This window comes from Diprion similis, chromosome 12 (assembly GCF_021155765.1).
Source record: "Diprion similis isolate iyDipSimi1 chromosome 12, iyDipSimi1.1, whole genome shotgun sequence".
Classification (NCBI taxonomy): Eukaryota; Metazoa; Arthropoda; class Insecta; order Hymenoptera; family Diprionidae; genus Diprion; species Diprion similis.
Genome location: NC_060116.1, coordinates 14,540,657 through 14,554,942, shown reverse-complemented (window position 1 = coordinate 14,554,942; position 14,286 = coordinate 14,540,657). Strand labels below are relative to the sequence as shown.

The 14,286-nt window shown below is 37.5% G+C and overlaps 1 protein-coding gene across 1 annotated transcript; it reads right to left on the bottom strand.

Moving 5' to 3' along the window:
• Nucleotides 1-9,536: 9,536 nt before the first annotated feature.
• On the bottom strand, nt 9,537-14,286 carry LOC124413091. Its single transcript, XM_046893452.1, has 6 exons — nt 13,925-14,286; nt 11,271-11,439; nt 10,867-11,060; nt 10,254-10,313; nt 9,982-10,094; nt 9,537-9,823 (listed from the first exon to the last, which is right to left on the bottom strand). The coding sequence occupies exons 1-6, from the start codon at nt 14,030-14,032 to the stop codon at nt 9,565-9,567; spliced, it is 903 nt and encodes a 300-aa protein (XP_046749408.1). The 5' UTR covers nt 14,033-14,286; the 3' UTR covers nt 9,537-9,564.

Here is a 14,286-nt window from a genome sequence, read left to right as displayed (position 1 = left end):
CGAAAATATTTATCATTTGAATTCGTGCGGTGGGAAAAGCAAGGGCACGCATTCGTTGTTAGTGATTTAACACACTGGCATGTGTTTCAAAGTTCACTGGTTATTGTTATTATATACCTTTTCCGAGACTATTGCGTAACGCTCAATCGCCAGTATATTTAATTACCGATCAAGCTCAATTGAAGGAGAGTTTTTACGTCAGCAGAAACCCTCATCAGGGGAGATTGAATTACCGATTATATCGCTCCGATACTTTACACTGAAATGCTCAAACATTTCGAATTAAATACGACGGTATTAACGCAGCGCGTCGACTGATAATTCTTTAATTTCGAAGATATGCGCGCGCAGAGATTTCGCACCGGCGCTGTCTTCTCCACTTCCATTGCACATGAAGAAAGAAAGAGAGAGAGAGTCGGATTGACTTGCAAACTTGTCGACGAGCAGCGCTTCGCGCGAGCAAGCAACTCGAATCCAATGCGCAACGGTCTCAAAACGGTCCCCTTTTTAACAGGAACTCATGACGAACCGCACGGCTGCATAAAGACGAGGCCGTACCTACACATGTCGTGTTTCGTTAGTTTTGGCGGGAAAGCGATTATCGGCGTCTGGCTTTCTACTACTATCCGCATTTCACAGCGACAGAACGAGAAGGCGAAACGAAACGAAACAACATCACTGCCGCCAATGGGAGTATCATGTTAAAAACTTGCAGGCGGATAACCTGTTGAGTAATTTCGACTTGCCTCTGATCCGGGGATCAGCCGGATCCAGGAGCCGGTATTCTCTCCTGCCTGGTGCTCAATCTTCAATTTCGACGCTCGCACGCAGGTTGAGTGTATTTAAATATCGAGTTCGCAACTCGCTGCTGAATTCGGCGGCTATTTAATACAAACCACCAGGAGTGTATGGCTTCGCGAAGGTCACGACCAGGGATCGCCTCGATCGACTAATGACGAGGGGCGGCAAGCCGAGCCGCCGACTTGCGCCCTTACGCTACTCGATCACCGTCCGTTATAATTAAATACTTATTAGGAGCGGCAGGAATGGGCAGGAAGCGAGGGTGAAAATAATAACATAATTTTTGGCGGGAATTAGAAGAGAGTGCCAAAGTCTCCATCAAGTAAAGCACTCGATCAGGGGAACATGAGGTTGTCGCAGTTCTACGCTGGCGAACTTTTGCCCAACTCTCTGACCTCCTGTCCCCCCTCATACCGCCCGCCTTCAGACGCTGTTTCTACACATTTCACTCGAGCTGGTATTCGGCCTCACATACTCGGACCTTCGCATGTGTGGCACACGACACGCGCCCGTATTTTCAGCTCCAACCTTATAGGCATTCGTCAATCGAAATAAAAGTATTCAATGTGTCAGGTAATTCTATTTCGGGTGAATACTTAGGTATTAATGGTTGTCAAAACGTGATGCACTTCTGTGCACCCGGTGCAGGGTGCGTTCTTTCATTACCTTTTTTTTCAACCTATCGAACGAAAAAACAGCTCAAATAACGTAAACTTCACGTAAACGAAAAGTAACTTCTTATCTTATTCGAGATATCGTTGAAGTATTCTTTGAAAAAATCAAATAATCTGCACATCGAAACACATCAAAATCGTCACATATTTTAAAAATGCGACTGACTACGGATTAAAATATTCGTCATGTGATGGTACAAAAATCTCGATATGAAAATTGAAAAAACTCTACTAACGGGGTTGTACGATTCAAACAGCTATCATGTATTGTAGCACAATTTTTTTTTGTTCTAGTAGTAGAACCATTCGCGTAGAAATCGCAAAATGAAAAAACTGACAAAGCACGAGCATTGTATGTAGAAAATCTATATTAATGCTTATTGGAAATCTTTGTATCTGCACTCAGGGCTGATTTTATACCCTGGAATTTTTTTCATAGACGAAGAATTGATGTATATATATATATATACAAAAAAAAACTTGTCCCAAACGGTATTCTATAAAAATGACTTACAAAAGTCCGCCGATTACGTAATCAGTGAGATTTTCTCCGAGATATATTCTTGGAAATATAACAAATTTCAGATGTTATTTCCCAAGAAATATGTTCAACGGCAGTGATGCTCAATTTATATTTTTTTGGGATAAATTGAGAATACCGACAGGATCGGTCGTCTCTGGTGAAAATTTCGACTATTACAAATTTCTACAGAAATCCTAACATTTCGTATTATTTCGTAAAAAACATTAAACAAGAATTGTTAATTTTCTTTACAAAAATTGCAGTGTCGTACAGATTTTTTACTACTAAAATACAAATTTTCATAAAAATCTAAAAGGTTTTACGAGAAACTGTGCATACTTACTACTTTTTACGAAAACAGTTTTTTCTACAAAATTATACGAAATGTTTCAATTTCTCGAAAAAATTCGTCGAAGATCTTAGACATCATTTTCACCGGTTCTTATATCCAGTCGGTATTATAGGCGAAATTCGATCCAGGCGTAGCAACGTTTGGCTACGGGAAGAAACTGCTGTTCTTGCGGATACAAACAAAGGGGCGCATTTCCGTGCAAGATCTCGATTTTATATTTCTATCTTATAGGTATACAACTGTTTATCTGCAAGCTTTACGGCCGAAGTTGCGAACCTAGGCTGTGGGTGAGTTGGACGTCCGCTAGGCGCCGGGACGCCGGTCCTCCCATCGATCTGACTGCCCAAATACCGCAGCCACTTACGATGTTTCCCCAACTCGCTCTCAACCTATGCCTTCGCCTAGTTCGCCCAAATCCCGTGCCTCTGCAACGCCGATGATCAATTTTTCTCCCTCAATTTACAAAATCTTCATTTACACTCACAGGATTTTTTGGAAAACGTTTAACATTAGCAAATTTTTGATACTTTTTTGCCGGAGATAATTTGCTAAGACGACAATGAGGCTCTAAGAGTGTGCAATTCGAAGCACTCAACGTACAGAATTGTTGTCGCGTTATAAAGAATCATATCACAAGAATTGCGGGATTATTTTCAGCTTGTTGATAATCCAACTTTTTTAGATCAAATTAGCGCTTTTCGTTTCTACACGAAAAATATATACTGTATCAATTCACCAGCACAGAAAACGCATCTATTCGAATACAAATCTGTATCAGAAAAAAAAATTTTATTCGAAGCAAAAATGTATTCAGTAAAAATACAATTTATTTGTTTTTTTTTCTCGAAATAATTCTAGCATAATTTTCTTTGAAAATTCATTCAATTTACATATTACGACCGAATGATAGTGGGAAAAAAAAATTTTAATTTTGAAATCTGTATTCTACAACTCGTGTAAAGTGCGTTTCAATCTTTTTTTAACACTCTGCAAAAATGATTTCACCACGGCGTTACACAAAGTTCTATAACAACTTTGCAGTTCACCTCGCATCGTATAGCTTTTCACTTTGCCTGTACTTCCTTCTTCCTGTTTCTTTCTCGCCTTCCGCCTCAAATGTGGGTGTTGATTTGTTGAACATAAGGCGTACCTAAAAATAGTTCTCTGTAGCTTGAGGCTGTGCGAACAGGACAGGCAAAGGCGGCAAAATAACGGTGCGAGAATTCCGGGGCGGAAACCCGGGCTTTTGCGTTTGTGCAAAGTTATATCCTGCGGGACTAATTTTAAGGTATCGCGTTTTGTTTATCGATAAAAGAGTCGCCTGAAGCCACGTTTATAGTGAGTGAGAAAGGCGCCGCGGAAAAGATGTCCAGTCGATTTTGCAGCCTACACGTCTTTACTCCTTCGCAGATCCTGCGGCTCTCGTCTTAGGCCTGTAATAAAACTTGACGGCTATTTTTAGCCGATCGATTCCCTTTGTGCTCCTATAGTTTTACACTATGTCTATATGTATACGAGACGGCTGTTTACACAGGCACATTTTTTCGGGAAGTTGAGCCGAGCCGCAGTTCGGTGATGTATTACGTCATCGACCCCCTTTTCCACTATCCTTTTCACTATACTTTTACAGGTGAAGGGATGAAAAGTCGCCACCAAAAACATGTGAACCCTTAAATTTTCAATCACTTTTATCGTTTCGTTGGCTCATTTTTCATCTTCTATACATAATGTTTCGTCAACGGTTTTCAATTCATTTTATAATATAAGTTTTACAATATTAGGTGTATTGTGTAAGAAATTAGCTTGCAATATGAGTCCTGGGTGAGCCGAGGACGCGAATATTGCTTCGCCAAGCATGAAATTGAGGTTAGGGTCGCGTAATGTCAGATTTGTTTGCGACAGCGCATGCGCGCAGTGCAGAAAAGGCCACTTTCCACTCCTCGGACTCAAAATTGGCGTTTTCTGTACTCCGCGCATGCGTATTTGCAGATTCACTCTGTCGTTATAGGAACGTGTAGTTTACGTGCGGAAAACGTGCGTGAAAAATCGGGTAAAACGTGCTCGCGTTATGCAAAGTTTTATATCCTGCTGCAGTCTTTTTCATGTCCCGCGTTTCTGAGACGCGGTATTGCTAAATGGCGTCAACTCCGTTCATCCGTGAAACGCGATTTCGCTGCAGCAGCAGCATTGCTGCAGTTCGAACTGCAGCAGGCAGGTGCTACATAGCTATACGTATATATATGTATACGTGGGTATATATTAAGTCGACGATTGGCCGGGTCGCAACGCGGTCGTTGAAAGCTTTAGCCGCTGCTTGATTTCTGCCAAAAGATATTATTGGCAGGTTGGTACATCCGCGATTGATTTTCAACACCGTCTGTTAAATTGTTACATGGTTACAGTTTAGTACTTATATACAAGTTTATCGCGGGAAATTAAAAGTAAATTTTGTTTATAATAGTTTATTATAATCGCTTATTTATACCCTTGACCGAGACGCAAATTTCATATACACACGTTATATCACATAATATCTTACTCTCAGCTGGTTGTCGTACTGCGGCGGATTATCCTCGCGATAAAATATACAATATATTACGTGGAAATAGATGAGCCTACACATTATACTATTAACTTTATTTTTGGGCCGCGATATTGAACGAACTCATGCACGCAACGTTCTGTCTAGAAATTGATCTGATTATTTGATTTTTTTTTCAGTATTCTTTACCAAGGAAAAAAACATTTTTTTTCTCAGAAGAATTGAAATTTTTTTAATAGGTATTCGGTATTGATATAATAGTCTGAAGATATTTGTTTAGCAATAAAAATATTTTCATTATTCAAGTATAATACAGATTGCAGAATTCTCATTTTCGTTATACCGTAGCTGAGGAAAAAATTAGCTGTTCAGATAATCGATTTCCTAAATTCTAATTTTTGCATCTATTATTTCCGCGATCTTGACATCATTTCCCAATTTTCTTCTTTTGCCTCTTATAATTTTCTTCCTTTGTAGATAAGTATTCGCGTGATCGTACGGATTGAAATTCCATCGGAATAATCATACACCCACACAGAAGAGGTGGATCTAAATTTTTTTTCACGTACATTATACACGTTCGTAAACAATATACATGCCGCACACGAGGTGGCGGTATTAACATTCAGAAGAAATACGCGAGGCTTCTCTCGCAGGTCCAAAACGTGCAAAACATATCTGCAGAACATCTGTTTCAAGATGATACTTATATCGTGTGCACATCGTGTATGTGTATACGTATATGTTTATGTCCTATACTTTTACGGCTTGGGCACTCGGTAGCTGTGCAGACCCATTTTGTAGGACAAGGATAAGTAGGAACACACTGTAATAAAGATGCGAAGATAAGCTGGTGCATGTGCAGCGCCGTATACTTCGAGTCTCTTGTCAAAGGTGCGAGCTGCAGCAGCCGATGCACCTGGGAAGCAAAAAGCTCTAGCGTAAATGCGAGTCATTTAACACGTCGATCTTCTTCTTCTTCTTCTTTATCTTCTTCTCTATCAAGGAAAGTATCCCAGGTAGATCTCACAGATTTGATTTTTTTTCTCTTGTAATATGTTATAGTGGACTAAAAGCTAAGAGACACGTATTTTTTTATTTTCTTTTAATCCGCCATTGAACACTTTAAGGGGATGCAACCACCCTTCAAAGTAAGGCGTTTCCAAAGGGGCGATTTGACGGTTTTTTTTTTATTCTAATCGGGAAAATTACATTTCTATTTCACTTTATGAGAAAACTTTACGAACTCTCTTATCAATTATTTCTGTATAATGATAACAATAATAACAACAATAAAAATAAGAAGAATAATTCACGGCGTATTATATACTATATATAAAAACTTGAAACGTTCTTTCTTCTTTCTTATCCCCGGCGATAATGGAGTTGCCAATTTGTGCAGGGTATCGTGACTTTTCGCAGTACATATATATGTATAGTAGTGACTACATAAGGTTGTAGGTGTGCAGGGTGATGCCGTTATGTATTATACTTAGGATATATACTTACGTCGTCATAATTTAAGCCGTCCGTTGTAACCTGTCAATAATAATTTATACCGACTATGCGCAATATCCGGCAAACGCTTTTCCCTCAACACTTACTTGTAGTCGGCGATCGTTATAGTACCCTCGGAACTTATACTCTGTCTGCAGTGTCTGTGCAGCCTCCATTGCATTCTGCTGCAGTGAACTGCAGCGATGCCGATGCTCTGCGCGATTATTATTAAAGGGAGGAGCTCTCCATCCCCTAACCATTATGATATCCTTCAACGATATTTTGTACGCCCCTCAATTACCGATCATCGTTTAGTTATCAGTTGGCTGATAGATCAGTACAATTTAACGATCATTTAACGGAAACAGTTATTAGCGGCTAATGAACCGAATAGTTTTCAGCGTCAGTAGTAGTAGTGGTAGTTTTCCGTTGAAACTCTGATGAATTCTAATTGAATCGTTCGTATTGTCTACGTCATTCGCGTATACATATGTACATACGTAGATTATTTTTAACGAGAAATCAATTTAGTAATAAAACTTTCTGTATCGATTGGTTTTTGTCGAATTTTATTACGCTATCAAGCTAATTACGTTCTCTACGAAAAATACCTCATCGACGTTGTTTATTCAGTGTAACGTATAATTATGAAACGGCAATCCCGTTACATTTCTAATTATTTAATAACCGGTTTTTTAATTTTATTAATATTTGATCAAGTAGAGGAAAAAATTCTTCACTTTACATTCGCTACAACGTTTAACGTTTTTCTTCTTCTTCGCTCAATTTCTCATGAAAATACCTGCATTTGTCAGAAATCAGTTCTGAATCGTTTGCTCGCTCGCAGTAATATTTATGATAAAAACGGAACAATCGTTACACGAACATCGAATCTATTTATTATATCCGCAAATCACGTGATCTGAAAATTTTCTTTTTCTTTCTGAACTTGGCGAGAAATAATTGTGACGAAAGTTTTATCCCGTGTTCTCATGCCTTTTCTGGAAAGCAAATTGATTCATTCGTCATGACGTTCGTTTATCTTCATCCGCGTGCTCGAACGCTAGAACGAAACGTGATTAATTATCGCTTGTCCCTTGTAATATAATACACCAGTTCCTTCACCACCATGGTAATCCCATGGACGTGATGACACGTGGAAAATACACATAACCGGTATTGTTTCCTGCCTCTGCAGATCACCGCGTGCCGCACTCTGTATATATGTACAGTCGATTCATACGGAAAATTCCATCGTTACATGGGTACGTTATTATTGTAAGCATACGCCAACGGAAACGCACGCTGGAGTTTCAGAGTAAATTGCAAATTGGCTTGTTTTTTTTTTTTTTTTTTTCTCTGTTAATAACCGCATAATATATATACGAATGATTTTGCCTCTGTCTAAGAATCAACCGTCTTACGTCCATCTCTAAGATTATTTAGGATCTTGCGTGTTATTATTTTCCAAAATAATGTGGGCAGCGTTGCGTAAACTTTGGGGCGTAAGGTGAAACGCGTTTTCGAAATTAGCCACTCAAAGTTTAAGGCGAATTAATTTCACGGTGTACGGATTTAGACGAGTTAATACAGATTAAGGTTATCCAGTTTCCGAGGTTCGATTTGTTCTGATTTTGACGAGAATTTGGAAAAGAGTTTGCAGATTGAAAAAAAGGTTGTATCCAGTCTCGTTGGTGGATAATTTTTTATCAATACGTTGAAAAAGTGTGTGTCAAAATTTTTATTAATATAATTGAGACGAGCGAATTTTATACTTTTTAAAACGAGGACAAATTTTGCTTCGGTTTTTTTTTCCGCCATAGTTTAGCAAATTTCTTGTCGTGACTCTATACTTGAATCCTGGTATCTTGAGCCATTTATCGATTTTCAGCTCTCGAATCATCCTCGACAAATTATTTCAATTGCATATCGGCCGAGGAAATTAATAATTAATTACAACCTTAAAGTTGTATAAGAATAAACATTATAATAAGTTTATTTAAATGTACATTTCATTCAAAATAATCAGGGTAACAAGTAGATATGACAAAATAATGATACCGTCTATGAGGCCATCTAATGAATCGCGTTTCTAATTTACAAACAAGAAAGGATAATGATAATTATTATAATTGAGTAATTTTTCTTCAAAGATTTGCCTGGCATTGTTTCTTCTTCTTCTCCTTCTTTTTTTTTTTTTGTTTGTTTTCTTTTAATTCCATCTAAACGAAAAAATCGACGTGCGAAACAGATCACTAAATTATTAAGTACTTGATTGATTATTTAAAACAAATAAAATTACAATATACTTATTTTAAACGCTACTGTGATGTTTATAAAATATTGTGTCTTTTCTCAAATTTTTATTTTATTGTATTTATAATATTTTCACATCAAGTCTTGCGGAGTAACATGTAAGATTTTTATTTATTGATACTAACTGCGTTTTCATACAATTAGGAGATCGTGATGTACTAATAATAATTATGCATATCGATCATGCCTGAGAATAAAATGAAAAAATGAAAATTCTTACACTAATGACAAACCTTGAAGTTTTCCTTCAAAATGCGCCTGCTTTCGCGCGTAATATAGCTTACACGGTCACGTTATACAACAATAGAACTGCGTCGAACGTGTTACGTCATTAAAAATTTAATGGGAATTGAGTAACGGCTTCGAAACATCGTCATCGCTAAATTCTATATGATTTCGTAGCGTTTATTATATTACGTAATACGTAGATATTATTATGTAATATAGTCAACAATCTCAATAAATATATCGATTCAAATCTTAACCGATATTTTTGGTTCGAGGAACGACAGCGAAAACATTATTTTGGTTTTTATTTTTATTTTTATTTTTATTTTTTTTTTCAAAGAAAAGAAGAAAATCAACGAAGAGAAACAAGGAAATGAAATGAAAATTAAAAATCTAATATAATAAGAAGTCACGCTATGATTATACGTATGATGATAAAATGTAATTATGACGTGAGTTTTCACTTATATTGTTATTTTTTTTCTTCTCTCCCTTCAATTCGTAAACATATAAATTATAATGTAACGAATAACTTAAATTAGTCAAACGTATTAGAATAAAATGAAAAAAAAAAAAAAAAAAAAAAAAAAAAAACTAGGGATAATAACGCAGTTGAATAAATGTTTTGAACTCAATTGTGATGCTGGTGTTGGCGATGTGTGCTTATCGCTGGACTTTGGTCTTTGCCGATCCCGACGCGCCCGCCGATTCGCGCACCCACGAACTGCACCTGACAACAGCAGCTTGAAGGCATTTTGACGCGTGCCTGTTCCTCCGTCATGTCTTTCGAGAGCGCAGCCATTACTCTGTAAACGTATTTCTGCGCGCATTCCGTCTTGTATCCGGGGATCGCTTCGTCGATAATCCTGCAAGCGCCGCCGGCTTCACTTCTGCAAAGTGTGGTGAAAGAGAATGAAAAAGTTGATTCGATTTGGTTTGAAAATGACTAAATTGATAGATATTCGATTTATTTTACGAATGGGATATTATTATTATTATTATTATTATTATTATTATGCGAATTGGTGTATTATATACATATACTCACCTTCCGCAGCTCTCGATTTGTACGCCCTGCCTGAAACCGATCGAGGCATCCTGGAGTATGAACAGCCGATCGCCTTTATCGGTTTCCCCCTCTTTTGGAAATATGACCCTTACCTGAAAAGTTAATTTTTAATTTTTAACTTCGACTGTTTATGATTTAGAAGATAAAATCACTTTCCACGTTCTTATTTCCATCTTATATTATGAGAAATGTACAAATCAAAGGATTCTTGTTATTCTCATTTAAATGCTTATAGATAATGTAATTCTCACGTCTGAATTGCAGAGCGTTTCGGCACCGTCGGATGGATTTATCCTCTCACCGATCTGGATCTGAAAAAAAAATTGTCACGCTTTAGTAATTGTATCCTATAAAAATTGACGCTAAAATCATTTTGTTACATCGAACGAGGTGTTGATCATTTGAACAAATACAATGTAAAATAAATGAATGAAGAAAAAGTAGGAGCACTTGATTAAGATCGATATTATTTTACCTGTTATGTATAATTTAAACTCGCGTATAAACATGTATCGAGCGATTCGTGTATTGGAGTTTGAAATCGGCCTCGGAATTTTATCGCATCGCATCACGATCATCGTTATAATTATTTTGCAATGCTTTGGCAATACAGAGAGAAAGGTATAATAAGTTCCATGTAACGATATTCAGTGAGCAAACAACCGCATGATATGCAGAACTGCGTTGGAAATGCAACGGATTCCAGGATTCCAAATCGTTGGGATTTCTCAGCAGCGACGAGAGACGTGCGTCGACAGTTAATTCTGATCCAAAATTTACGGAGTATTTTCCGAGCTATTTTCATTATTTTAATTCTCGACTTATTTCTACGATGTAATTTGGATATAATTCAGTTAAACTCACGTCATCGACGCCGGCGAATATCTTCAAGTTTTCATTTCTTCGTATTATATTCCTCACGATATCCTGAGGGTAAGACTCAACTTCCTCGCAGAATGTCTGACCAACGCAGGATTTCATCGGAACAGGAACCATGAAAGACTTCGAAGTGTTATGTTGATTTATGTCATCCTCTGCAAAATGGAAGTCGCCGGCGTCTGACGGAAATTCACATAATTTTAAGCTCATTTTGTAAATTCAATCGGTTCACGAATTTATGCCAATAATTTGCAAATTTTATACAGACCAAGGATCAAATCTCAGGCTGTTGTTGTCCTTTATTCTGAACATTCAATAACAGGTACACTAATTCTTTACACACACGCACACACAATCAAGACAAAGGAAACCCATTTTTTCTCACTTACTTAGACGTCTTTCCGGGATACTTTCTTTCCGGCTCCTTTCTCTACTGTTCGACGCCTTTTCCCGGGTCTCACGATTCCGCTGAGGAGGTACATCCAAGATTCGGGTCCTTGAGGAGGAACCGACTTCTGTCAAATCTCTAGAGGGCATGGACTGCACCTGCTGCACCGCCTGAGGGAAAAATTAACGAGTGGTTACCGCATTTTCTGGACTGTTTCCGGATGTTGAATCATTTCGAATTTTTTTACAAAAATTGTGATTTGGCTCTTCCATGAAGTTTTAAAGTTTTATTACCCTTAGATTGAACGGAGCGTGAAGTTAAATCGAGTTGAGTGATCGAAGAAACTGTGTAAGTCATTAAATCGCGGTATAATATTACCGATCAATTGTATTCATGACGAGACGAATAGCTTCGAAGAAATCGTGTCCAGCAATGATTATGTTTCGTAACCTTTCACTCGATAGCGCAAATTTTTTACATTTTTTTTTTCTCTCCAAATCCAAGAAATACGAGGATACATATGTATATGATACACAAAATTCTCACTAACGCTTGTATTTAACACAGATTGAATCCGCCTGCATTTATGCAATTCAGAGTACATTCAAACTAAAACCGCCTGCATTTCGGCAACTTAGATGACATATAAACCGATCGTCATTTTTATCGCAGTGCATGATTGGGGCGATTAGAGAAGAGTCAGCCAATCGTGATGGACGAGACAAACGACGATCGGTTAAAATGTATTCCGTGTTGCCGGAATGCAGGCGTATTTCAGTAAAATACATCCTGCATCGCATAAATAAAGTCGTATTATTTACCTCGTTAAATTTCCGATGCAATATTTCAACGTAATAACTCAGCATCTTTGTCCGCCTTTGTCATTTTCAATTCAGCTCTATTATATATGTATTATTCGGGTCGTTCACGCCGATACAGAATTCGCGGTATATACATATACAAATGTGTGTTTCATACATACATGTGGTTTTCTCAATGCGCGTGTATCGCGTGTATATAATTGAGTATAATGATAGCGGCGATAATAACAAGAAACAATGTCACAAAAATACAAATCCCGCCGAGGGAACTGGTTGTCCTTGCGTTATACTGGAGAGACTCTTGTATACCTAATTAACCCGCTTGCGATACGTGTTGCGCCGAGCTGATCTTGCCGAGAATGAGCATCAAAGGCGTCTCAGTTTCTATTCTACAATACGCATGATATTGTGATTAATACATAAAAACGAATCAATCAACTTTGAAGAAAATAAAAAAAAAAAAAAATACATAAATAAAAATCGTTTATCGTGTAGAACTATGTCAGCTGAAGCGGAAAACTGCAAATAGGAAAGAACGAAGCTGAATTTTGTTTCGTATCGACTGTAATTTTTTGCGGTTAATGCAGCTGCTTGATTTCTATATCTCACAAGCTTTTATCTCGGAAAAATGAAATTTCCGGCTTTATACACGTGTTCGAGGTATTGCGGTGATTTCCTTGTACACTTTTATCTGATATTTAGAAATCCTTGTTATTGTACGCGTTTATCTACGATCAGATAACGCGTCTCTGTAGCCTGCAACTTCAACGCATACAGAATCGATGCGACGTGCTAATTTAACAGTTTTTTTGTAGAATAATGTTGTCACCGTAGTTATAGCTAGAGAGATGCATGAGTTATTTGAAAATAGACGGAAAACAGATTTCATGCAACTTTTCCTGCGTAAGGCGCGTCAAATAACGATAATGAAAATAACTCCTCGACGGAAGTTATCAGAGAAATAATGACCGTAAAAGGTTCTGTTATAATTTGCGGTACATTTTTCCTTGTACTTGTACGCTAAGATAACGATTTACCGGAAGAGGGTTATCGTATTTCCGTCTAACGCTATGACTGGATTTAACTGTTAAAAAATGTGAATAAATAAAGAAAAGGATTATGAATAAGACTTGAAGTCACATTTTTCCCCAATATTCAGACGAATTCAACTTTTCAGCGCAGACAAAACAGTTTCTCTAAATTTTTTTTTTTTTCGCTTTTCTTTTGTTCAATTTACGGTCGCAGACACTAATTGCAATCTTTTTTAATTCTCCTTTTCGTTTGTTGTACAGAAACGGGTCTGTGAATTAAAAATTCACTAAAATGTTTACCATCATGGTTGAAGCAATTATGATCGTTATCGATATATCTATACATACCGGGTACAACGAGTATTTGTATAACAGCATTGCCGAAGGGGATTTTATAGATATATATGTACATCGAATGCATTATCATCATCGTTCACAATATTTTCTAAACGACACTCGGCCACGATGCAGTCGTATTCGAGAATGCATATATTCGGGTATAATCAGCCTGTGGAAACAAATATAATTGATATTCCGAAATTAGATTTAAAAGTTAGCGACTCTCTTAATTAAGGATTCGTTTACCGTAAGTTCAATTTGACACGGTGATGATTAACACGAGCTCTTACGTGTATCTACAAATAACTTTTGCATAAACGTGCGGAAAAAATCTGTTTAAGCGAAAGTTAAATACGCACGTAAGATCGTTGGATCAAAAATCGATGCTTCCGAGATGAAAACGAAATATGAAAAAATTAAAATACACCACATCGAGAGTAATGAAAAGAAAAGTCAACACATACCCAAAGAGAAAGAATTGCAAAGAACAGCAAACGGGACCTTGAAGTGTTTCTTATTCGCGTAGATTTTTGGCACTTGCGATCGATCGTTTGACACATCGTTGTTTGCATAACGGTTCGATTCTCGAATACGCTTGTGCGTATATAGTTATGATAATTAAACTTTGTATTCCAGAATTGTCAACTCCTCGTCCCGTGCTCGACGACACTTTTGACGTAGATGTCTTTCTGGCAAGCAAGTGTCGCTGCTTGTTTGCACTTCTGCAACTGGTTATAAAGCTTTCAGCTGCTCACTGAGCGACTCCTCTTACGACTCTGATCGTCCACTGACCACTAACCAGACCTCACTTTCAAATGACAACCAT

Bases quoted from the DNA above. Each gene is read 5' to 3' on its own strand.
- LOC124413091 (XM_046893452.1), bottom strand. From the start codon at position 14,032: ATGCAAACAACGATGTGTCAAACGATCGATCGCAAGTGCCAAAAATCT. The intron at 10,314-10,866 runs GTGAGTTTAACT...TTTTTTTTTCAG, and splicing joins TATTCGCCGGCGTCGATGAC to ATCCAGATCGGTGAGAGGAT. The intron at 9,824-9,981 runs GTGAGTATATGT...CACACTTTGCAG, and splicing joins CAAATCGAGAGCTGCGGAAG to AAGTGAAGCCGGCGGCGCTT.